Here is a 26,783-nt window from a genome sequence, read left to right as displayed (position 1 = left end):
TTAAGTGCAAGAAATAAAAAAAATAAAAAAGAAACACGACGAGCTTAAATGACAGCAACAGCACCAGTTGGCTTTGTATGCAAGAAAGTGAAAAAAGCACAACTAGCTTCAGGTTTAATAAAAATACAACGTCACACACTTTCTGATTTTCTTTGTGTTGACATGAGGTGAGGGCGATCAGCAAACAATACAGAGGCTCTTCTGCTAAGGAGGCCCGATTGCCTGTTTTAATGGCATTCATGTGTAAGAAGACCTCTTCCTTAAGCGCATCCTCCAGTTCACATGACGCTTGTATTTCAATCATCTCCAGTTCCAATGTCATGTAACTTGAGGAACTCTCCTGCTCTGGGGGAAATGTGTGGTACGCAGGTGAATGGGTTATTCACAACAAAAATCCAACTATATGGGAATATCAAAGTCTTTTTAAACCGCTGTGCAAAGTTGTGCCTCAAGTTATTCAGATAATCTGACATTACTTGCGTGACTTTGACACTATGTGATCAAGTTTCTTTTCCAAAGCAGCAGTTAACTTTTCAACCAAATCAACAACTGTTTCATCCCTCCCCTTGAAGTCCCACATGAAGCACATTCAAATGATGAAAGGCATCACTTAGAAAGCATATCTCAGCACAAAATGCCCATCCAGCGTATTAGTCAAGGAAAGACTAAGAAAAGTGATAATTTCCTCTCTGAGCACACAGACTCTTGCAGGCATTCCACTCACTTAACCACCTCACATCGTTATGTAAAAGTAGGTCAATGTGCTCAGCTGACATATCAGCAAGTAGTTTACGAAACAGTCTGTGTTGAAGACTGGGTGTTGATCTGATCCACGGTGTTTTCCAGCTCACCACTTAATTGTGCACAGAGGACACTGATGGATGAGGCAGTGGGGCGATTTCAATTTTTCGACAGTCGTGCGGACAGGCCTTTGGTTTTTCCTGACATAGAGGGAGTCCCATCTGTAACAAGCAGGTTAACGAGCCCCAGGTTCAGTCCGTCGCGTTAAAAAAAATAAATAAATAAAAAAGCAAGAATTGTTTGGGAGATTATTTCTCCTGTTGTGTGTCTTTCCGGCGGTATTAGAGCCAAGATATCTCGAAAATGTCTGTCTCTAAAACATCCACCATTCTTGCAGTTGTTGTATCCGACAGAGGGATTGCCTTAATTGAAGATATCACCCGTCCTGTCAGTTGGTTGTCTGTTACCAGTGCCTCGACAGCAGCTAGCATGCATTCTTTCACCATTCCTGCGTTGATAAATGACTGTTGTTTTTTTGTTAGTAGCCATGCTTCGTGGAGAGAAGTTGTGGTTTCCATCCGCTGTAGAGTGCAGGTCTGGGAGAAGACTGCAAAGCTTTGTTGGTAGGTTAAAACAAATGTTTTCATTTTTGTCTTGAGAGCATCTGAACCTGGTCGATAGTCATTATCACAATTAGCTCGAAGTGCCTCCGTATATTGTATTTTTTATTCACAAAGCAGACATTGTAAAACAGCTTATGGGGTTTCCCGCTGCATTTGTTATGTGTCCATATTTATCAGTCCCATCCATACTGAACTGTGTATTTTCGGCATCAACCTTCCGTCGCTTCTCCTTCGAATGTGACACGCCTGCTTCCTGAAAACTGCTTTCACTCTGAAAGTGGCATTATGTATGTGTAGCAGTTTCCTAAAAAATGTTATATTTTACCAAAACACCCCAATTTTATTCATATCCATCGGGTTCTTCTTTCCTGCCGGTTGATAGGGATATATATCTGTAAAGATGCTTTGTGTCATGGATTTGTTTAACATGTTTTTTTCTTTGTTATCGTCACCGCAAACTATTGCTAGTTTAAATTAGCATTAGCATGTAGCGTAAGCCTTACAAAGTGGTTCACGGGTATTTTAACACAGTGTCTGCTGTTGAGCTGCACACCCACACACTGAGCTCACTGTTTTTATTTCTATCGACAGTACACCTGTTCGCCATGGGACGGTTCTGACCCGCGGACCATTAGTTGAACATCCCTGGATTAAGCAGTCTATAAATATTAACATGTCTAAAAAGGGTTTATTTTAGGTGACACAACCTGCCTTCAATAGAACTGTTTGGGGTGAGTCCACACCTGTGTTTGTCTAGCTCTCTTGGAAACTGGCTCCGCTGCTAATCAACTGCCCCTATTAGAGTATCTGTGAATATCCTTATTAGTGTGTCTGTGTGCGTAGGTACGATGATGCTGCTGCTCATCAACAGTTCTCTAATGAGGGATAGAAAGTGTGAGGAATCTGCACCTGGACTCAATTAGCCAGTGTTCACTTTCAATGACTCTCAGACTGGAACAAGATACTCTCTCTGTACATCTCTATTATCGGTTTCTGTCTCTTTGTTTGCATGCTTTTTGTGATTCTCAGCAAAATGCCTCCTTCACTCCCTCATAATAGTCCTGCTGCCTTTAATAGCATATGTACACCTGAGAATCTTCATTAGATTTTTTTCGTACCGCTGAGGACACTCGAGCGTTATAGGACATTCTAAATTTAGGATGTTATTTGGTCCTCAGAGAGACAAATTACACAGCCAGACTTAATTTTAGATAACGGCTGATTACTTTAGCTCTTAAAACCTAGGGTTATAATTTCATTCTCCCGAAGATAAAGTTTATCGGAGACGCAAGCGACCGTAAAATTCTCTGAGCAGTCCGGGAGATTTACGCGCACCAGGCCTATAGCGAGTACTGGTCTGTATGTGTGGTGTAAAGAAAATTTACTCAAGTATTACAGATCCTCAGTCACACGGGTTGTGGCATGTCTAAAATAAAGCTTAAATAAATGTTTGAGTTTTCTTGAAGACACTTTGTCTCTTAACCAAGTGCGTCAGTTCCAAGTGACTAGTGGGGAGCATTTCAAAGTGAAGTGTTGAACCTGAAGCATTTTATTTGTGTACAATGTGGTTGTACACTCTGCCCTGCATATGTGTATTGTCGATATACACTCACTGGCCACTTTATTAGGTACACCTGTTCAATTGCTGGTCAAGTGACTCTGAACATGATATGGTTGTTGGTGCCAGACAGGCTGGTCTGAATATTGCTGAAACTGCTGATCTACCATCTCTGGGGTTTACAGAGAATGGTCCAAAAAAGAAAATGCCTTGGCGATGTGAGAGGTCAGGGGAGAATGGGCAGACTGGTTGGAGATGATAGAAAGGCAACAGTAACTCAAATAAGATGATATGATACCATCTCCGAACGCACATCAAACCTTGAAGAAGATGGGCTACAGCAGCAGCAGCAGAAGACCACACCGGGTGCCACTCCTGTCAGCTAAGAGCAGGAAACTGATACTACTGTACAGTTCGCACAGACTCACCACAATTGGACAATAGAAGACTGGAAAAATGCTTCCTGATCTGACAGTCTTGATTTCAGCTGCGACATTTGGATGGCAGGGCTGTCAAGAGGATTTGGATCGTTCCTTTTCTAGCGTTAGCTGATGGCTTTTCAGATTTACCTTTAACAGCCCCATATTGAAAAATATTGTACTTTTCGCTCAATAAACTACATTTATCTGGCACCAGATTGGGGCTTGAAAACCCCACCCTGATATAGTTAACTATGTAAAATATAATGGCTCCTCATTCAGTTAGTGAAACTATCATATAAAAGGGATCAGCTATATTGTATGTCAACGACAATATTAAAATGTACATGACATAAAAGAGTAAAAAACGACGGAACCCATTTTGTTGTGCAATGGAAACTTTCGAGCAAGGCTTCCAACGTAGGCCGTGTAATCTAGATCTTTTTCCACCACTGATCGACGTGTAACAAGCTAACTTCATAAAGTCGTAAACAAGAATATTAGATGAGGGTAACAAAACTATTAAAAATCCCGTTAAAACACCTACCCAGAGAAAGACAAAGAAAATGAGAGAAGGAGAGAGAAGAGAGATGTTAATTATATAGCAGGCTTTTGGCTGTCAGAGTGAGAAAGAGTGGGGCCCTCTCTGGCAGTTGATGTCACTAATCATGGGGTGTGACACAGCATGACACCCTGCTATCTCTAATGCAACGCACAGGCGCACAAATACACATGTAGTCAATAAGCACCGCGGCGCACAGTGACACGTTCTATATTTGTGTCTTCATTATAATAATAACAAAGCCTTCTCCCAGGCTGAACAGCGATATGAGGGACGGCGTTGCATGAAATGTTTACTTCCAGGTAATGAAAGCCATTTCTCCTGTTCACCCCTTACGCGTATGGAGGGGGGGGGGGATTAGAGGGGGATAGACGCAGACGGGAAAAATAAATAGATGAATCGCTAAACCAATAAAATAAATTAATCACAGAGTGATTTTCACAGGATTAGTGGAGCACAAACAGCAGCTTCAGTGACCTTGAAGCTTGATGTAAAAAAAAAAAAAAATGATCGGTTCACTTGTTTGTGTGTGTGTGTGTGTGTGTGTGTGTGTGTGTGTGTGTGTTTTCTTTTTTTGTTTAAATGACTGGCTACAGCTGATAAGCCTCCGTTTGTTCAATTTGTTCTCAGCCATCTTCTAAATGCACACGTTTGTATCAGCGGAGCTCATGCACAGTCACAACCTTTTGACCACCTTTTTTGATCCTCGCAGGTCCCTGTGTTAGTCGAGCATGATGCATTGAATAAAGCTGCACCGGACATATATTAGAGCTTAGCAGCTTGTTTTCCTGCGAAGACAATGACCCCATCTGAGCTTCGTCTGGAGACAGAAAGCATGTTCGACTGTTGGCATTCTTCTTCACTTTGCTGAAATACTGTGTGACGCTGGAAACGGAAGTAATGCTTTCGGTGCTTTTGTAAATGACTATCTGAGGATATTTGGCAGACACTTAATGTCAAAAATACAGAAAGTTTCAGTGCATCATCATTTGCAAGCTTGAGGAGTTAATGTTTCATTCCTAGAGCACTCTCACAGATGAGTTATGGGTCCTTTCCTTAGCATTTACTGGGATATCTGATCTGAAATAATAGTCAAATTCTGTTTACGGTGAAGCCAGGCGACACCAGCTGGGAGGAGAAAGGTCCAGCCTTGCCTTTCCAAAATTCCAGCTAATGTTGGGAACACGTCAAATATGCTCCTCTCCACTCGCTGTCCCCACAGCTTTAGTCTGGCTGAGAATGCCAACTCTTTATCTGCCGACCTGGAGACAGTCGTCATTCTCCCCAGAACTGACAGTTTGAGTTCACTGAGCAAGTTGAATAGGCCGCAGGTAAGGGGAAAACAAGTTTTGCTGTTGGTGGTGACATTTTTCCTGAAATAAATCTCCGCGGAGGTTCAAGAAAGCATGACCAGTGAGCCCACCTTTCTCCTGCGAGGGAAGTTATAAATACTGCACAAATATCCCATTACATGTTTAGTAGTCAAGTCTTCTTGACTTTCTTCACTTAGGTCAGCAAGTACTGGTCCACAGTCTGATACATCCTATGTCCAAGCACAAGAAAGATTAAAATAGATCTACCTCTGTTGACCTTCATTCGTCATGTTCTTAGAGTTGCCCTTAAGACTTTTGACAGATTCGATAACATTTATATCTGCTGACAGTTTTGATTTGGAGGAAGTGAAATTGTCAATTTATGCTGGAGGTCTTCAAATCTCACTCTGGCCTGGTGTCGGAACAAGGTGGATTCATGTCGGCCAAGCAGTTTTCTGTCTGTAGCTGACGCCTCTCTTTTTAACCCTTTTTTGTTTTACTGTTTTCTCTGTACTCATTTCTGACTCACCAACGTGGGTGAGGTGGAATCTGTCCTGGTTGTACGAAGTGTAACTCAGTTCATGTGTGTGTGTGCCTTGATTACCTGTACCTGCCACTTTCTGGCCTCACGTTTGACTGCTACCAGCCTCTGTTGGATTATCCTTGGCAATTATGTTTATCAATAAACAGCTAAGTAATTCAGTACCCCACGGCGAAGCTCTTCCAACTACATATTTATCTATCTAAGCATCCCCCGGCACTACAACTCCACCTGGACGTCTCTCACCTCTCCTATTGGAAACATATCCATTGTGTCTGTGTTTGCGGGCTTACACTTCAACAACTCTAAACCAGTAATTCGCCTCTCCTCAAGAAATGGTGGTCAGGAAGTTGACCGCAGAGTACTGGCCAGCTAATGAGAATGTCAAACACGACAACAGCAACATCAACTTTGGGCTCAGTTCACTTACGAATAAGGGTCACCCATGTCTGCACCATTGTTTCTACCATTTGAAACCACCGTAACACAACGAACAGCTCCTACTCCCACTAGTTGCTGTTGTATATCGTCCACCTAAGCCAAGTAGTGACTTCATAAATGGATTTGACACTGTGCACAATGGTTGCATCACAACCATGTTCTTCATTATAAGGATGCTATCTCCACAAGACGAAAACAAGCACTATTCTGATCTTGTAAAGTTGGGCTCACAGCTCACCTCTACTCAACTGCATCAATTCTAACAATTTCATGACTTTCTTTAAAAATAAAATTGACACTATTCACCGGCAATTGAAGTCCTCATCTCGTCCATCGGCCTCTACCTTTCCGTTCCATCTCAGACTTGCCATTTCTATCAAAAAACAAAACAAAACAAAAACTCAAATCTATGAGCATTTCAGTACATCAAATATTTTTGAACAATTCCCACTCATTGTTCTGTCTTTTATGCCATTACATTGCATGTTTTGTTGTTCCATGTAAGGTGATCTTGAGTTTTGTTTGAGTTTGAAAGGTGCCCACAAATAAAATGCATTATCATTATTATTATTATTATTGTTAACTCACTGCATTTAAGTTGCCTACTTTGCTTGCTCACCCTGGCCCTCCACACACTACACACTACTCCTCCCCCAGATACCATTACAAAAGCTAAGCTCCCACCTGTAAAGTCTACATTCCCAGAGGAGAAATGCTATCATCGCCCCTCCTGTGCTCAGCATAGCATTTTTCGTGGGGGTGATGAGGTTGGCCTCAGGTTCAGAACACATTTTGCATTCCCAAAATGGTTCCTTTTCTAGGCGAGTCTCTTGACTGAATCAATTCTCCTGTAACAAGCCAGAAATCGTGTTTTCAAAGAAACCTCTGAGCTCTTTGGTTGGCCCCAGTCTGACCCGATAAAATATGCTAATGGAATAAATTAAAAACGGTTTAAATCTGCATTTCAGATCAGCTCTTGAGATGTGAACTGTAATGTTGAGTGAGTGATAGCTGTAATGTCTCCAAAATGTGATCTTCTATGAACTGTGCTTGGAGAAAACATAATGACTGCCACTTGTTTCAACTACCACAAACAACAATTACCCCAGTCTGAACATAGCAGAGGACATGTGTCATTTTTTTTCTGTCCCAAAAATGAGGTGAGGTTCACTCACCTGCTTTTACAAATGCAAATCATGTATTTATCTTTTTCTATTTCTTATATTTTTTTATGTCGACCATTAAGTGGTGGAAGTCAAATCGACACAGACTAGTTGCTGGTGACATCACCAATAAAAACACATAAAAATAAAGCTTTGCAACAATGAAATCTATATTCTTGACCTGAATGCAAATGCTGACAACAGACACTTCATGTGCTACAGGTATGTATAGTCTGTCATATTGGCCATACATAACTTAGCACCATTGACAACATTTAATAGTACTCCAGAGTGTGTACCACAACTAAAGGTCTAGAATATAGCCTTGCATTCAAAAACAAACATTTACCTTTCCTGGAGTTCCCACTTCCTTCCTGGTCTGGTCCAAAAGATACGGTAGAGGGCGGGGCTTAATTAAAGACCGAAACCCCGGGAAATGGACCAGACCATTAACTGTGACATCATGGGTGAGGGGAGAAAAGATGGAGTCTTACTTCTTAGTATTCACTTGTTAGTTATTTCTATTTTTATTGTACTTCGAGCCTAGTTTCTTTAGTCAACGCCCTTTTAGGCCTCAATTCTGTCTGCTGCTTGAGTTTGTTTGTCGATTATTTTTGTGTTCTGGGTAAAACTAAAACCCATTTTTCAAAACGTATACCTGTGCCTGTTTGTCCTTGACTGCATGGTCCCTGACAATCTTCTAACATTGAAATTCACCAGACAGTTGTCCAGAGGATTTGGACCTGGTTCTTCTGCTAGCTTTATTTCAGGACTGACTTAAGAAGTATGAGCTTCACCTTCAGTGAAGTATTTCCACTTGATAAACTGCTGTTAGTTTGCTGCAATGACCCACTGGGCTCCTCACCTTTCTTCTCTGAGGCTCCCATGTTATTAATGATCAGTGCTTCACTACATTTAAGTTGACCGTACAATGCCTTGTACGGACAAATGCAACTGAATTCAAGTGAATTTTACGTGAAGGTGCTGCTCAATTAAACTTTTAACACTCATTCACGTGATCCTGATGAGGACCAGTCAGTCAGCACAGTTCAGTTGTGTTTAATATTCTTTCAGCTCGTGTAGGTTTTCTGGTTTTCTTTTGAATTAGGGAGACCGCCTCAGATTATTTCTTTTTGGATCACTGCACTCCCTTCAGACCCAGGCACCGTTTTATCCGTCTCCGCTTGTAATATCTAAAGTCATATCCCATTTGCTGCAGGCGCGGTTGCGAGATATACGACTCCCGTGGAAATAAAGCTGAACAAACATCCATAGTTTATTCCTTTATTCAGTTACAAAAGCATGATGACTTCCTTCCAGGACACTTTGGTTAGAAAAAAAAGTTTATTTCTCAAAAGTTTTGCTTCCTAATAGTTGTATTCTTTTATATATATATATATATATAGGTTTTATTTTTTTGAAACTGCGCACCCATTTACTGACCATTGCTTTAAATTTTAAAACTCAGTGACACTCCAGTGTTCAAAATTTAAAAAATAACAACAACATTAATAATGTCTCTGGTGAACAAAGGTTTCAGTAGTAAATTACTGTGAAAAAGGGAAAAACGACAAAGAAATATTCACATGGCGTTAAATTTCAAGCACTTAAAAAATACCGACAGGAAATGCTTTCTGAAACTGCAACAAATCAGAACAAAACCAACTCAAAACGGGATTTAACCAACATCAGCGCCTATGGACTATTCAGCAACGTGAACGTGTGTGTTTTACGTCTTCTGCTCGTCAAAGTGCCACTTTCCAGGCACAGCAGCTCCTCTGTATAATACAAACGTCGAGTGTCCTTATTTCTTTCTTTCTTTTTTTAAATTATTATTGTTTTTTTCTTACAAATCTTGTTATGGCATATAAAACATGTTCCCAAGGTAAAGCCTCCACTGAAGAGTGCTGTGCTGTGTACTAATAAATACATCATCGGCAAAAGAAGACGCATATGGAGGAGGAAAGGAAAAGTACTCACGCAGCAGGAAACTAATTCTGGTACACTGAGGCATGATTGAAAAGGAGAACAAACATTTTCACTGGGGGGTGGTGGTGGTGGCGGGGGCGAGAGAGAAAAATCCTTTTATATACATAACAGGTGGAGATGTGTATGATCTGAGTAAACTCTAACTGCCTTTTTTTTCTTGCTTGTATGATGAGGAAAGAGGTCACACATTAGATTTGGTACCATGATTCTTTTTGCTTTGTTTATATTTATTTATTTTTTATTTTAAAGCAGAAACTATGGAGGAAAAGAATAAAATCAATGCACAGCCAGCTGTGGAGGGACGTGGAGGATGAGCGCTGCCTCTGTACAGGCGCTTGGCTGTGAAATGAGAGGTCGGCCGGAGTGAGCGGTGTACGATGTGAAGCTGACCCCTCGCATCTAACCGCGGTGAAAATCCCATTTCCTGCAACAACCTTCGAGTAACCTTAAGGTAAGAACGCACCGCTGGACAGTGTTTAGACTTGTAGACATCCACCTCGGGGCGCAGATGACGCTCAGTGCTTTTCTGAATATCTCTTGTTATGAATTACTGCTATTTGCCACTTTCCCCACAATCTACTTAAATGCAGAGATTTCCAGTATTTTCTCTGAAAGACTTCTGAGAATCCAGGTGCGTGAAATTGCCGTACTCCGCAGTGCAACATTTGTGTAGGTGGAGGGAGAGATTGAAAGATCAGTATAAGGAAAAGATGTTCCTGCTGGCAGAAGGCACATAATGTACCCTTTTACATAGCTTCTGGCGGTGAAGCCTTGGGAAAAATGGTTAGTTTTCTCTCCTGCTTTGACGATACTTGCTCTCCTAAAACTAAGCTGGCGACAGTCTATGTTTTTGTCATCGTCGACAAATGCCGCAAAAGGACTAAAGCCAACGATGAACCGATCTCGGTATCAACTCAAAGCTTTCGGATAACTATCAAACACATTGTTGCACTGGCTTCAGTACCATGAACATGGACGCCGATCATGCTGGCTGAATCCCACACCGTCTGGCTGCACTCAGCACGTAAAAACATTTATATTAAAGACATGTTTGTGAGCTCGTGAATGTGCATGTCTTCAAACATGAAATATTCGGCCCTATGTCACCATCTGAACTGTCATCACAAACTGTCGTCGCATCTTGATTATTTGACTTATTGCTTTCCAGTAATATGTGACAGCAAGTTTGTCTCGCCCACACGAAAACGAATGAAAAGAGTGCGGACAGGAGCAAAAAGCATCAATTCGCATCGCAGTTAGAGAACATAGGCTCGCTTCGGAGCGAGAATAGCTGCACTGCAGAGTACCCAAAGGAGTATTTGTCCACTTTAGGTGCTTGTTTTTGTAACTGATTGACTCAGTTGGCCTTTCGTGAGTATTGATGCCAAAAGTTGCCTGCAAAAGTCTCCTCCACTCTTAGAACGGCATTATTCTTTAACAAAAAGTGCTTTGGTGATATATTTATTTTCCTATACTGCAGCCTGCAATGCCCGGTGAATGGTCAAAGACTGATGCCCTTCATTTGTAGCACAGACGGCTATAACTTCTGAATGTCCCTGTCTCCCAAAGGTAGTCTGAAAGCTTTACGAGGTGTGGAGCGTCATCACTTTCAGCAGTTCGGAAATGGGAAAAGACAAACCTCGGTTTGTTTTAGTTTCTTGAAAACATCTTCTAACAGTAAGCTCCACTTTTTGTACTTTACAACGTTTAAACCCAGTCTTTATAGGAACCCTTTCTATAGTGTTGGCGGGTGTACTGTAAGTCAGTGGAATAAAACACTTAAACGGTGGACAAATGCCCCATTTGATTACCACACAACCATTTTGCAGCTGCCAGTTACAGTGTTCTCGCAACATTTTTGTCTTTAAAAGTACCAGAATCATCCTCCAAACCCACCGGAATTTTAAACAATAAGAAAAAGAAACAACAGCAGGTATTTTTTTCTTTTTGTGACCTATTAAAACACGACACGAAATAACAAAAGCAGCCAAGGTTTTGTTTCTCCGCTGCCGGTCGCTCAGTCAAAACGGGCAGAGAAATGCAAAGCACATCCGCAACAGTGATTTTATGTTGAAAGTATTAAATGTTTTGAAGTGGAATTTCACTTTAGGGCCTACATGTCAAACCCTAGCTGTCTGGCCTCTGTCATCTCTGCCCTCTACTGTCCAGGGCCTGCCACTCAGATTCCCGTTCACTTGACGTGATCTGAAAGCAAGAACTCCGAAGCTGAAAACCGGCACGGCGGCGGCCGCCGTAACCTTGACTCCCAATGAGCGCAGATAATAGTGACTGTAAATCTGCCAGTCACACCTAGCGTTTCGGTTCCGCCTCCTTCCTAGCAGCGGCGAGAGGAGGCCAACTTTCCTTTTATAGGCCGCGCGCAATCTGCAGGGGATATGCCACTCTCAATAAATTGAGAGTGAATAGCTGCACTGCCCGTTTCATTAAAATCAAATACGGCTGAAAATACAGCACAGGAGCGAGTGAATCATGCAGCGCTGACTCAAACAATAGTTTGAGGGATATTTTCTCCAGATTGTATCTAAATTTGTCGATTTCTTTGTTCTGGGCTGCGAATAGACTGGCTGGGTAGAATACAGTGTAAGGTCACTCAGTAGTCTCAAAATAATGTGTGTTTACTCTTGTTCTCTTTCTCATACAGGTCAAGGTTGGCCAAAGAAATGGCCCACTGACAGAAAGTGTGCAGTGTATCTGCGTGCATTTGTGAGATTGGTCATATGGCACATAGACAAGGCATGATGTGTTAAATGAGGTGTAGCAGCAATGCATTGTTGTCGTTTTTTTTTCTTTTTTTTTTCTGCAGTTAGGCGTTAGACTGCTGACGTAAACAGCATTAACCTAACCCAGTCAAGGATAAATCAAATCAGACCACTTCCGACCAAGCGCTCCGCGCCATCACAACAGTGTAAAACCGCGTACTTTTTCATAAAAACTGTCTATGCTACACAGAGCACGTCGTCTTTCCAGAATGGAGCGTAAATGTGAGAGTGAAAGAGAGCGGGAACGTCCGGGGGAAAACGATATGGGATCGTCGGAGCAGTCACAAGTTGTTTGTCCTCCTCTGCCTCGTCTGTGCAAAGCCACGTTCCGTCGGCCGTCAGAAAGCATCTAGGTAGTACAAGGTCAGCAGTGGAGGTGAAGGTATTGCACACGCGGACTAACGTCAACAGCTCCATCGAAATGGCACAGCGCAGGCGTCACACTGAAGAATAAAGTTCTCTTTTTTTTTTTTTTCTCCACACAAACGAACACCGTAAAAAATTCAAAAACGCGCCCCTTTCGACGGCTTCTTTATTGCAGCACATTTCCCTTCAGTTTTTTTCCTTTTTTTTCTCTTTTCTTTCTTTTTTTTTTCTCGGTTATCTCTTTTTCAAACATCCACTGATTAGAAAAAAATTGTCCAAAGTTTTGCGAGGAGCGGTTTCAGAGTGCATTTTGGCAGTAGGTCGAGTCTTGTTCGAGTCGGGCGCGTTTGACAGCCGGGGAGAATGGATTGGGTCAAAACCGGACGGCCATGATTTTTGAGGTTACCAGAGTCTTGTGCTCTTCGTCTTCTGCCCCACCCTGCCTGTGGCGTCGCCGCCAGCACGGTAACGTGAGGGTCACATGCCAGAGGCACCCAGTCCCATGCTGGCGGTGTGGCTCATGCAGGGCAGCGTCTGAACGGTCTTGGGGAAGTCGTGGGTGAGGATTCGTCCGTTCTCTCCGCCGCTCCCGTTGCCGCTCATCCGGGACAGGGTGGAGCAGCGCATGGCGTCGTTGATGGATTGCTGTCGGAAAACAAGCGGGTAGACAGTTAGTCTGCGGGTCGTATCAGTCAATCGTACAGTAAAAATCTGAAACGGAGGAGACTAATGCAGCAGCTAGCAGCACACAGATATCGCCTAAATCTGCAGAATTCTATGCAATTTCTTTCTGGCTTAAAAAAAAAAAAATAAAAAAATCCGCACATACAGTACAAGGCTGTTTATGTTTCTAACTGAATGCGGTGCTGGCACGCCAAGGGACTCAGGAGTAGGCTGTTAGGAGTCATAGGATGTTGGTTTTTATCCTCTTTATCAGGGTGTGAGTGATAGTCGCGGGTGGTAAACCGTGGTGCCGGCCATTGTGCATCAAATGTCCTAATTTGTAACAGGAGGAGCAGAGCAAAGTGTGGGCAGTAAGAAGGGAGCTGGGGCTGCACTCATTGGTTTAATAGCTCCATTCTCCAGTGTAGCGCAACAAAAGCCACCGGGCTCAAAAGCTGAGCTAATGATGTGTGAGGCGCTTGCGCATACGTGTGTGTGTGTGTGTGTGTGTGTATGCGCACGTATGCCTCTCCGGCATCTGTCTGCGTCCCCTATTCTATAGCTGATTAAATTGGGCAAATCAAGTGCGATCTGGAGCAACGGGTAAGTGCTGCACGGGGATTGGAGAATCACACCGACCTCTAATTGGATCGGTGTTGTTGTTTTTTTTTTTGTTTTTTTTTCCCCCCAAAGCCAAACAGCATAAAGGCACCGCTGGACTAATAGGCTCCTCGCCAGTCACATCAGCATACTGATCAGGTGTCTCTTCGTGGGCTGATTAAAACATGAGAGATTCACGGAGAAGATCGCTCCTCGTCTTGGCCCTTTCCTCGAGATTTTTTTTTTTTTTTCATTTTTTATTTTTTCTGTGTACGCGAAGAGTATATCAGTGAGTCCCGATGGGGCTTTGATGTCGGAAGAATAAATCAAAGGTTGTTTGTTGTAAATTGATCCACGGAGCAGATGACTAACAGCTACCGGATCACAGCTGCGGGGGGAGAAATATCACATCTCCGGGCAACAAGTCCTTACTTTCAGATATCGGCACATAACAAACAGTTGGAGTTAGACTGTTCCAGGTTAAAGCGGCAATGGAAGACATGCGAGCCCCACCAGGCCAGCCTTATGGTATACATATAAACGATGTTCACCACAATGGGCCCTGCGATTGCGAGACAGTCAGCAAAAAAAAGAGAAGAAGGAGCAGGGGAGAGGTTTGCTCGGAGCGACAGAGGTAGATAGATGAACCACTGTGATTTAAATTGCCTTTACACCTGTGGCATTTCTGAAAAGTGTGCACAGGATTACTGTAATGAGTGGCGTGATGCTATTTAAACAAGAGGCCTGCGAGGGGTATTTCTATAAGCTGGAATTAAAATGTGAAGTGCGTACTTAAACACACGTTCCAGACGAAAATACATCCCAGGAAAATGCAAATATGGCGCTTTAATGGAATTTGCAACGGGTGGGATTTTCGTTTCGTGATCGCTACATGGAAATTTCAAAGGGAACAAAAAAAAATTTGCCACGAAGGAAACGGGCATAAGGGCAATTTTAAAATCAAGTGATTCAACAACACTTGCAGGAGGATCAGTGACAAGACTTGCAGAGGAAGAGAGAGGTACAGGACAGCGTTTGCACTGCGGTGGAAGCCGTGAGAGGCCCTACTGTGATCACGGTTAGATGGGCGGGAGGGTGGAGGCGGATGTCATCATCATCATCATCATTATCATCATCATCATCATCATGGATTGATCACAGCGTTTCCTACCCCGTGGCTGTGCTCTGCCCTTATATCTTAACAGTGTTGTTGGCGTACAGGCCGTAGCTCTGCAGCTCTGTGTAGGGGGCGCTAGCACCACTGTCTAAGGCTGAGCAGTGAAAGGCCTGAGCGGCTGAGGCGGCAGCAGCTCGCGCGGTGGACACCTTCATTCGGCGCGACTCGGTCCGCGACTTGTAGCAGAACTCCACCAGCGCCACCAGCATGGCCAGGCCCAGGCCCCCGATCAGGATGTAGAAGACTCCCGCCACGTTGCTGAGGCTCAGGGCGCTCGTCTTGTCCTGGGGGTGGGGAGAGGAAGGGGGGAGGATGGGAGGGAGCGGAGAGGTGAGGAAGGATAGTGGCAGCAAAGCATGTGACATGAAACTTTATTCACGGACACACGTTTACACGCACACAAAAGAAAATCACAAGAGGAGGGACACACACACACACACACATATATATAAATACACACACTGAAGCTCATACATACTTAAGAGTTCCCACACACACAGGACAAAATACACACACAAAACAAAAGTGATAAAAATAAATTTTATAGAGGCCTGTCTCACAAAGTGGTATTTAATATGATGTCTGGACGAGTTTGAATTGAACCATGGTTTTTCTGATCTCACAGAGCTAGCAACTAATAAAGCGAGACCGAACCTGGAGCATTTATCTCAGCATAGGCACAGCATCCATGCAAGACTTATGAATACAAATAGGACGGTGTAACTCCACAAAAAAATAAATATTTTACTGCTGTGACTGCGTCTCTGATTATAAAACGGGGCTTCTTAAAAAAAAAACAAAAAAAAAACAGCTGAGAGCGGGAAATGTTGTGAACCCGAAGAAGCGGCGTTAAGGTACGATGGGTCAGGGGTCCCGGTGAATTTATGAAGGCGCGCCTGTTCCCGCTGCAGGGCCAAATGATAGGTCAGAACCTGATTTAACAGGAACACGGAGCATTCTCGGGACCATCTGCACAGATGCACCGTAGCATAAAATGCACCGTAGTAAACTTAGCCATTAATAAAATCTACCGCTGAATGTTATTTGCAATAAGTGTTGACTCATTCATACTCATCCTGATGCCATTATGGCTAAGGAGAATTCAGAATGTGCCTTAATGACAAGCTAATTTGAATTTTCTCTTCCTTGTGCGGTGCTCCTCAGTATATCAGTAGAAGCAACATTAATGAAGCGCTGTAACGTTACCTTTTGTTTAGTATTGTTCCTGATAAGGCAATAAGACAAACTTAATTACTTCCTTAAGCACTTTTCACGTTTCATTACAATATCCATGTGTAAGCATTCATAGCTTTTGTTAAATGGCTTCTAACCTGCGCGCAGTCTCATAGCTTTGCTACATAAGATTAGCCTGGAAGCCAGACAAATTTGCCCACCCACAACATTTTTGTGGTGTAACGCAGGTCTGTGGTGGCTCCGTTGGGAACTGGCAAAGACCTACCAGGTCAATCAGCCTGTTCGGGCTGGTTTATGTGGTGACGTACGGAAGAGTACCAGTGACATAGTCATTCAAGTCAACTGAGCACCATAGATTTGGAAATAAAGGAAAACGTCTCTGATTGATGGTCGATCAATTGCATGGAGAAGTATTTTCTCCTCTGCACTGGTTAATATACTGTATGTAATGAAATTCCAACAGTGAGTTACCAGACTTTGTCTACCCCAGGCTAACAGCAGATTATTAAAACAAAAATTCCTGCCTACATTAATTTGACTTTGTGAGACAGGCCACAGATAGTGAAAATAAACACTTTTTACTCCAGTACTTTCTGACTTACTTATACACCGCTATATAATGTCTAGCTATATAAAATCCAAATTGTTCAACTGCTTGTCCATAATTCCATTTTGTGAGGGAAGGTGTACAGGTACAGTGCATTAACACCCCACAACACATGCATTCATGCAACAATAGCATAAACAAGTCTTTGGTTCAACGGGGCTTCATGTTAAAGTTTATTTGTCTCTATCACAATGACACCTACTTATATCAAAATTTTTACACAACTAGAACCATTAGAGATAAGTCAACCTAGTGGGGCGAATGAGGATGCTATTGCATGAAAATCTCTTTGAGGGAATATCTTTAGCTGCAATAGATTAAAGCTGCTCTACATTTGAGCGGGATGCAGGATATTAGCCCTGGCTTTCTTTAGCCATTAAATGACAGTCAGGTTTATCTTGCACATTTCGCAAATGCTGGGTAAAACTGCAATATATTTACTCTAGATACGTTTAGTTGTTTAGTATCTTATCAGTATTTTTTGTAAATGAGACTTTTATAGCAGGGACAGGATGTCAAACCATGTGCTACAGAGGACTGAGAATCTGCCGAGTTACCCTCCAAACACAGAGACTAATTCTTCTTCTCCGGCTGAATTTAAGTTTATCAAAAAAAAAAAAAAAAAGGTTCGCAACAGTTTCTCTTAGAGTAAATGTCTTGCCCTTGAAGAAAATAACAATTCAAACCAACTAACTAATGCAGAGTCTTGGCCCGTTATCCAATAAATAACTGCAGGGTAAAGAGCTCCAGTTACATGAGGGGGCTGCAAAGAACTACTGCAAAATAAAATAAAATGAAATGTAGTTAGTGAGTACTGAATAAGTACAAAAAGAGTTGCTCATTCGAGAGTTTGATGAGAAAATTGACATCCATAATGCTAACGCTTGCACCCAGGGAGGAGACATGAGTGAAGTGCTAGCTAGGCTCTGACCACACATGCTAACTTCTGTCTACAATCACAGTAATTAAGACAACGCCAGACTATTTAATCACTACTTTGTGACCACAATAAAAAAAATAAGATTTTCCTTAATTAGCTAACAGGCAGGTAGCTTGAGCTACATCGGTAGCCAGAAAACCAACAAACTTTCTGATATGACTGATCACTAGATGTAACATAGTGGGTATATAAGCATGTGGTGTATAGTGTAGGCTCACACTAAGCCCACATTTAGTGTTATTCTACAAAATCTGTCCATGGGTGTAACCACTTGCTATAAGCCTTTGCGTTCAAAGAGAGTATTCTCAGTTTGTTTGTAATAGGTTCTGAACACTGAGCCCTGCATGGCACATGGTTTGACACCGCAGCACTACACTATCAATCACTGCAAGGCCTCACAGAGGTACAGTACATTCAGAGGTATCTGAACTAAAGGCCTTTTCCGTCAGTGGGGGAAAAACTACTCCTAGAGATAACATAAACTGCTAGTGCATGCAAGTTCAGTGGCAGACTTGGCACGACACGGGGTCGGTGTTGCAGCAGATTGACAGCATCCGTGCATGCACGCTACACTCAGAGGGATGGGGCGGGATTATAATAAGGGCCAGGACGCAAAGGTTGCAGCTCAACATGTTCAGCAAAGACCAAGGGCTTAAAGTCTTCATCTGCTTCCCTCGTGTCCTTCTGTGTTTCTTTGTTGATTTTTTTTTCCCCTCAAGCAGGAGTGATGTTCTAACATTCAGAGTATTTAATATTCAATCTACAGCACAAACATAAGGTTTTCATATGTGTATATTTAGAGGGCTGTACAATCTATTTTACAAGAGTTTATTCTGTCTAGATGTTAACTGTGTAACATTCCTGACTAATCCACCACACAATGTTTATTTGCACACTGATAATGAACAATAAATCTCTGACAACACAAGTTCAACAGTGGGAAGATATAGACACCAGAGTACCACCAGAGTACTGGCCCAGATATAAGACGGTGAAATTACATTTTAAAATTCTCACATCAAGATATATATATATACATAAGCAGATGTTCTCTTTGAGTGGCATCTTTGTGTGCTGCGGAATGAGCTGCATTAAGTGAGATTGCTTTTGTGTTGCTGGGCAAGCAAGCTTGAAATTAGTGTACATGTAGCTATAACTGCTGGGAGTGATTGACCCCTGCATAAAAAAAATGTCAAGTCAGCATATTTTATGTTTGAAACTAACACAAGCAATGAGACACATTTTACTTATTTCAGTATGCTGCCCTTTAGTCGCCCATTTTGTGTACCCCGTCGCTCATTTTAATACACTTGTTAGTTTTATTAGTGCAAACAAACTCACTCCTGGCAGGAGAATTAACAGAAACTGCTGACAAGTTTCATGCTTTCACATATTTAAGGGGTGCTTTCGCACCTTTATTTCATTCTGATTCAGGGATGCCCTCAGAAAAGGATCGGGGATGGGTCACAATTCGGCGGTCCATTTGGATTTCAGGAAATAACTGAATTGAATTGAAATTGGTAAGCGGCTACTGGCATTTGTAGCTGCCCTTTGTTTCATGAACCAGTGTTCTGTATACAAATGTTTTGTTGGGCATCTATAAGCTGAGAAGGCGCGCTGCTGAGGCCAGACAATTGTGAAAGGAAAGATGGAGGCATACAATGACCCATTCACTTGACCCACTTCTCTTTCAAAAATACAGGACATCAGATAAAAGGCTTGGTTACATCACTAAGTTTTTTTTAAGCCGTCCGTGGGACTCGTATTGACTGATTTGTTCCAGGACAGAGTGAATCCTGCGTTCATACGAGCCCATACAAACCAACCACTTCTGGTTTCAGAACGACGACCTAGGTATGAAAGCACCCTTAGAAAACGACGGGTTTGAGCATGAATTGAACATGAATCTGGGTAAACATAGTCATGTAGCAGCTATTCGTCTGTTTACACCCTGAGCCGTACAGCGACCACCTCACCTACCGCCCTCTCCAACAGAAAAGCTGCAGGAAGCCAGCTGTGGTGACGTATGAAAGAAGTTCAAGTGGGTCAAACACAACACCTTTGCCTGAGTGACGAGAGTTTATGTCTCATTTGAAGCTGCTAGCTGATGTTTTCTCATTGTTTTTGGACTTAATTGACTAGGCAAATTGTTTGAGAGACTACTTGGTTCAGTTAAGGAATATATCAGGGCTGCTTCAAAGCAGCGTATTAGAAAGCCAGGAAGACTTTCTTCTTCGTGCAAATAGCATTGTTGGCTGCTGACACCTCTGTGCAAATAGCATGCTTTCACAAAAAAAAAAAGGTATTGGCTTTTAACATGGCCAGAATACCTCTGCTGAGTGAGACCCACTCTCCCGTTTCACACCCAACACAATTTGTTTTCTTTGAAACGACACAACAGCCTCAGCGTGTCTGTCTGTACTCTTAAGAGTCATCCCTGTGATCTAAATCAATACACCTAAAAACAGCGAAACAGCAGATTTCTCTCACTGTTCCCATGTTGAGTATTTGCTTTCCTGAAACAACGGCAATTACCTCGAATGTCTGTAACAATTAGCTTCATGCCACAGATGTTACTGTACAGCATTTCAAGGGATCTTTTATCTGACACCTGTGGCTGCAGTTCAAAGTTGCGCAGACTTCTGTTAATGTTGAAGGAGAACGGCACTGTCAGTCAAGACGATCTGCCTTTTGAACTTTGGGAAGCCCTTTACTTAAGAAAACGTGGTTAATGTCGATGGGAGTACTTGAAGTTGCGAATGAGTTGTTTTGATTGACCGCCGCAAATCAAAATGTTCCGTGTTGATTAACGCTCGAGCCAAGTTGATTTAATCAAATAATTTGTTGTTGCCGGCTGATGTGTTGATTTTCCATACCAAGCATTGTGTTTTTCTGTATTTACTCTAAAGCGTCACTTCGTAGCGTGATTGTTAAATGGGATGCAGTCAGTGTTCCCTGGCTTTAGAGCAGATGAGAGGTGATATTATAATCGCCGTCTTATATCCGGGCCAACACGGTAGCGCCGCTGGAGCCTCATGGGAAGCATTGCTCAGTGTAATAGAGGCTGAGGGCTGGACGTGGGGCTGGTTCTAGGATCAGGGCTGGGGGGGGGTTGTACTGGGAGGTGCTGTGAGGTGACGGGTCTGGTTTGGAGACTGACCTTTCTTCCGGAGTCCTTGCTGCCACACTCCCCTTTATCGTACCACCATTTGTTTTTCAGTTTGTCTAAGACGGCTTGCTCATTGAGTTTCAACACCGCTAGGTTTACTGGGATTCTTCCAACCATAAGGAAATAACATAAATAACATATTATACCATGTTATTTTATGTTATTAGTACAGAAACACAGAGCAGCAAATACATACACACACATTAATACTTGCTTGTAGGTAAAAACAAGAAAACCACATCATACGCACCACACACTCACACACACACACACACACACAAATATGCAGCATTAAGAAACATTAGAAACATAAAGTGATATGCATTAATACTCCATCTAGCTTGGCTGCTTTGCTCCCTAAGGCAGTAGATGTGTATTACTATATCACTTCGGGTAACCGGCACACTGCTTACGCTCACTTACGCAACATCAGTGTCTCTTTTGCTAAAAGAGAACACGAGAATTTGACACCTGACATAAAATATAGAGCACGAGGGTCCTAGCAGGCTTAGGTAGCAGGGCCTGATCAATTTTTAAAATCACTGTTGTTCTTTCTGTCGGAGCAAAGGGGGGCACGATGCACTAAAAAAAAAAAAAAAAAAAAAAAGATCCCCTCTGTGGATTTCAAATTCCTCCCCCGCAGGCCAAATAATCACCCCCTCTGCACTTTTCTTTTGCTTTCCCACCACACCACAGCGAGATTAGGTGTTGCCTTGCTGGAGCGGTAGCGCGGCGCAGGCCTGCCGGTTACCCGTCCCCACACCCACCCCCACTCCCAGTGGGGGTGGGTTTACCCGCAGGGTTTATCAAACTGGCTCTGACCTTGGAGTCCCCGCCCCCGCTGCCGCACTCTCCCTTGTCGTACCACCACTTGTTTTTCAATTTGTCCAAGAGTCCCTGCTCGTTCAGTTTTAACACTGCCAGGTTTACTGGGTTTCTTGAAGATAATGTAAAACGATAAGCCATTAGGAGACACTCTATGGTGACAGATATAAAGAGATTGGTCGCATGGTGGTGGTGGTGGTGGTGGAGGTGGTGGTGATCATGGCAACACTGACTTTCTATTAGAGACTCTCCTGCATAGAGCTATTGACGTGAAGCAGGAGATGCACGTGTTAGTTGTGTACCTGCAATGGGCTGAAATGCTGAGGACCCACACAGTAGTAGAGTCAGGTTTTACCACGCAGGAGTCTCAGAGAGAGGCAGAGCAGACGCTATAAATGGAGACGCCTTGGATGCGGAAGTTTGTCTACAGATGGTAATTTCCTTTCAGCTGTATCAGCATACAATTGCTATGGTTACTTTTATTCTTATTAGGATCTTGGCGAATGGAAAAGCCCATGTTTATTAATCTAAGCAGAGACGAATGTGACCTTTTTAAACTGCCGCTTTCTTAAATAAGCTGAGAGGTGCTACCAACTATAGATGGAGTCCTGGACTCATCCAAAGCATCTCCCCATGGTTTGCCCTCTCTGTCTCTGGTTGGTGCATGTGTGTGTATTTCCTATAGCTGACTGGCTATGGACAAAGACTCTCTGCATCCACGAATCACAGAAAAGACAGAATCTGCAATCAGAATTTCCACACGATAAGTAAAGATTACAGCCTTAAATCCAGCTTGTCCTTTCCCTCAAATCACTGCCAATTCTTCTGAAACCGTTAAGTTTAGCGATATTCTGATTTTCCCAGCAGCAGACACAGAAGAGTCTTTATCGAGTGCACAACACAGCTGTAGGGAACACAGGTTTCCTCGGGACTGGTAAAACCTCTGAATTCTTTCTCAGTTCAGCGGACCCAGACAGAAAGAAAGAAGTCAAAGTGCGTGCACGTGGATGGTTTGGAGACGAGCAGGTCTTTGGTTAGTTTGGTTAGTTTGGTCAGTTGGGTCGAGGCGAGCAGATGTCAGGGAGGTTACTGCATGTTAGTGGGATGGGGCAAACTTTCAGGCAATCATGGGAGTGTCTAGACATTCGTAAATAAAAAAAAAAAATTGAAGGAGAACAGAATTTATGCAAAACATTGATCAGAAAGTGCTCTTTGAGGACATTCCTGTAAAACGAAGAGTCATGTCACTTAAGGATTAAGGGTTTTCAGAGTGCTACTTTCAATCAGGCCTGCACTGCGGCATGAATAACAGCAATCTCGAAATGAATGACTTCTTGAAGGAGCAAGTTCTACAAGAATGATCCCTACAAGTGCCATGTTCCCAGGAGACACTTTCAATTTTGGAAAAATAGAGCACTGGCATCAGATCTGTACTCGCTGTCTGCACATACCCTGTCAGATTCAGATAAAAATGGAAATCAGTGCATCTCTAACGTTCAATATTAAATATTATTTGCAGGAATGACTGAACGCAGCCCTTTGAATTCTCAGGTCATTCACTCATGTCTACTCAGAGCAATCGCAACATTTCTTCTTAACCCTTAAGAAATATTTGAACTGTTCACATACCCTTAGAAGTCCTTAACAATTTATGAATGGTTATTATATGTGACTGAATCTCAGATTTAGACATCTGTGAATGACCACAGTAGCAACCTGAGAATAACACACGTCAGTCGGATAATGATCTACGCAACGAGAGAGAGAGGGAGATGGTGGGGGCCATCCTTGGCAGTTCATCGCAGCATCCCACTGCTGTTTTTGTATGTCCGGACTAATGGGGCAACATGACTTGGGAGCAGATTGATTTCACCGCTCTGTCATCGCTAACGCAACACTTAGTTGATGCATGAAATGCAATTAGCGTGAAATTCAAAAAGGGGCATCTGAGTGGGGCTTAGGAAATATTTCTAGTCATTCTGACCTCTGGCTGACAACCAAGGTGGAACCCCCGAATGAATCCTCTGCGAGTCTGAATGAAATCTTCCCATATGGCTCCTTTCATTAAAATGAATGAGGCCTATTAGAGATGAATTAAAAGCTTCAGATGCCACCAGCTTCTGCACTCTCTCTGTAGTTGCAGGGGAAATATAAATAGGAAGTTGGTTAAGGTGTTAATGTGATGTGAAATGACAGCTGCTGCTCTTGGACATCGATGGCAGAAGTACATCCAGAATGAATTATCATTCATTATATCAATTATCACATCGGATGTGGCAGATACGAATTCAACTCATTCAACATTCGAGGTGTGAGCCCTGGCTTTAGCGGTAAAGTAGCCGCATGGGGTTTGATTCTTTACGTTGTAATCCTGCTTCAGGAGCCCCGTTGGTGTGCGAGAGGCGGATTTACATTTTGCACGTGCGTTTGTGTCTGGTTGAGGGGATGCTTCAGTTTCAAAGGGGATAAAATGAAAGCACAGATGCTCATAAAGACGGTTCAGAATGTGATCAAAGGGAAGCAGGGAAACGAGCATCACTTAAAGAGAATGGGACATCTCTTAGTCCTACTTTAGACTTCCGCTAGTGCTCACAAGTCAGCTTTGAACAACTGCAGTCACAAGCAAACATGGCCTTTTGTGGTGCAAATGGGCATGATAGGTTGCTAAATGTCTTTGTGATGCGTTCAAATACACAAAATAATTGAAATTTCCGTTTAAGTTTGACAGAATGTAATGCCATGCCTTCTACCTCTGATCATCATGCATTCAGAGTGAAAGAACCGACAGCTGACATGTTGTGCTAATATAATAAGAAGATGCAAAAACATAATAAAAATAATTTCAAGATTATAAATGTGCTCATACATGAGCTCCATGCAGAAAGAAAAGAGGCGTGAGATGATGCTCATGCACAAAAGCCCTTCTGGAGGCTTTTATCCAGCTGCAGTGGCAGGGTTTTACCTGAGGTGGGAGCCCTTGGGCGTGGCGATTCCATAACCTTTAGAGTCCAGGTTGCCTCCCACCTTCATAGTGTCGCAGGGCTTCCTCTGCTCTATGTACTCGTTCATAGTGGACTCCAGCAGGTAGGCATACTTGCCCTTAGACTTCCTGACTCTGATTACGCCCTCGTCCGTCGTTTTGACAAACACGGACGGGTCGGCCGCCTTCATGTAGGACCACATCTTCTCAAACACAGCAATCTTCGACCTCTGACAGCAAGAATTTTTAAACAAGGGAGAGACAGATGAAACAATTCAAGTCCAAAGTCTAGAACCGGCAAACCACAGGTGGCTTTTGCAGTGAAGCGGACACAGGAAACATAAAAGATTTGTCACAGAAGTCAGTTCTAACAATGACCAAAAATGTATACGTTCAGATCCCTTACCCTGAAGAACTCTTTGGTGGAGCCGGCATCCAGCGTTCCATAGGCGATCTCCGTCTGCTTAGCCAGATCCTCGGCGCTCTCTATAGGAGACACCATCCTCTCCACGGTCAGGAAGGCAGCCAAGTTGGCAGTATAGGAGGAGATGATGATGAGGGTGAAGAACCACCAAACGCCTCCAACGATGCGACCTGACAGAGAGCTAAAAAAAAACGAAAACAAAGGATGTTGTTGGTTTTAGAACAGATGTAGAAGACGCCGAATATATCGTGATGATCGTGTGCCGACAGAATCAATGAGCGCTAATGGGACATGGAGAGTAAACTGCATCAGTCTCTTTCTTCATGGTCAATTTTGCACACAATCAAGACAAGCAATCTAAAAACCTTTCACTGTATCCAAATGACCTACATTGGATCACACTCTCCCTGCACTCACACACTCTTCATTCCACCAGGCTTGGAGAGCTTAGCCCAATCTGCTAAGGAAAGATAACCAGTTCCACAAAAGGCCCACTCAGCTTCCTGCCTGCCAAATTAATCTCACTTTAAGAAAGTTGCCAATATGTTTCATGCCACCATTCGTATTAATTGTTGGGGATTAATAGGCGGAGAAGAACACTTAGCCGCTGCTCTAATTGCGTTTCCTCCCCCCAAAAAAACACAACAACAACAACTGTGAGCAAAATTCCCCTGCGTCAAGTCGCCACCATTCCTCTCTGCGCATCTCTTCACCTCAAGAGGTGCCAGCTCGAATAGCGACGGCAGAAATCATGTTGCGTTACATGTCGGTCTCCCGACAAGCGCCTGAGCTCGGGAGTGGAGGAGCTTATGCAATGAAAATGACACAAATCTGAAACAAAAAAGGCTTTCATGATTCACCTTTGTACCGTCAGAGCCAAATAGAGTGCGAACATGAAGGCGAGATTAAGTATGGAGGAAGAGGGAAAAAATGAGGGAGAAGCTAAAACATAATCATTTAAGATGCTTTTCAGATGACGGGTGGATGATGAAAGAGCAGCCGGGGAGCGAGCAGAGAGCAAACACAGAGTGGATGCAGGGCCTTTGAAAATCAGCCGGGAGAATGCAGAGCTGTCTGCGGGAGTGTTTTGATTTGTTCACTGATTGCTGCTCAGATGTGTGTGGGTAAGGTTAAGCTTTGACTGTGCAGAGGGGAAAAAAAAGAGCAAGACACATTTCCAAATACCTAATTTAGAGCACTCGCAAACAAGTGGTTGATGCTTCTGCGCCATTTCAGCCCTGGACCAAAACATGCTGCAGACCAGGATTGTCAACGTTAGTCACTTCATAATGTTATTCCTGATCGACATATTTCATGTTGCTTTTAACCCTAATTAGGGTCTTGTTCGCCGGGCAACTGAGACAATGTTCTGACACTCTATCAACACTGCATACTTGACACCTCCAAAAGATATGGAGGTGAACAGTGACCGATTTACCCGACAGTTTCTCTTCCGAAGAGAGATCAGGAAAGCTGCTTGCTTATATAATTATAAATAAGTCTAAGAGTGATCGCAAGTGGGCTGAGAAAACCCTCTCTAAACTCCTTCAGCTCGGCTTGATTTGTTCCACAACAGAGTGCGACTGCACTTGAACACCAACCCAAACGAACCGACCCGGTGGGCAAACAGCTGAAGTTACAGAACAAGGACCTAGGGCTGAAAAACAAACAATGAGAACTTAAGCACAAAACCACCAAACTATTTCTC

The 26,783-nt window shown here is 43.0% G+C and overlaps 1 protein-coding gene and 1 long non-coding RNA gene across 2 annotated transcripts in view; both read right to left on the bottom strand.

Moving 5' to 3' along the window:
• LOC125008361 lies at nt 1–7,734 on the bottom strand. The gene is made up of 3 exons (XR_007112878.1): nt 7,711–7,734; nt 6,505–6,571; nt 1–1,249 (listed from the first exon to the last, which is right to left on the bottom strand). It is a non-coding gene; the product is annotated as an uncharacterized LOC125008361 (long non-coding RNA).
• An 897-nt stretch (nt 7,735–8,631) lies between these two features.
• Nucleotides 8,632–26,783, bottom strand: part of gria1a (glutamate receptor, ionotropic, AMPA 1a) — a 69,775-nt gene continuing 51,623 nt past the window's right edge. The window contains 9 exon segments of the mRNA XM_047584751.1: nt 8,632–12,947; nt 12,949–12,978; nt 12,980–13,047; nt 13,050–13,086; nt 13,088–13,141; nt 15,086–15,220; nt 21,669–21,783; nt 24,634–24,881; nt 25,058–25,256. Coding sequence (XP_047440707.1) covers nt 12,870–12,947; nt 12,949–12,978; nt 12,980–13,047; nt 13,050–13,086; nt 13,088–13,141; nt 15,086–15,220; nt 21,669–21,783; nt 24,634–24,881; nt 25,058–25,256 — 964 coding nt within the window. The 3' untranslated portion in view covers nt 8,632–12,869.

Source organism: Mugil cephalus, chromosome 5 (genome assembly GCF_022458985.1).
Source record: "Mugil cephalus isolate CIBA_MC_2020 chromosome 5, CIBA_Mcephalus_1.1, whole genome shotgun sequence".
NCBI classification, from domain to species: Eukaryota; Metazoa; Chordata; class Actinopteri; order Mugiliformes; family Mugilidae; genus Mugil; species Mugil cephalus.
Note: the sequence above shows the minus strand (reverse complement) of the source record. Positions and strands in the feature narration are given on the sequence as shown.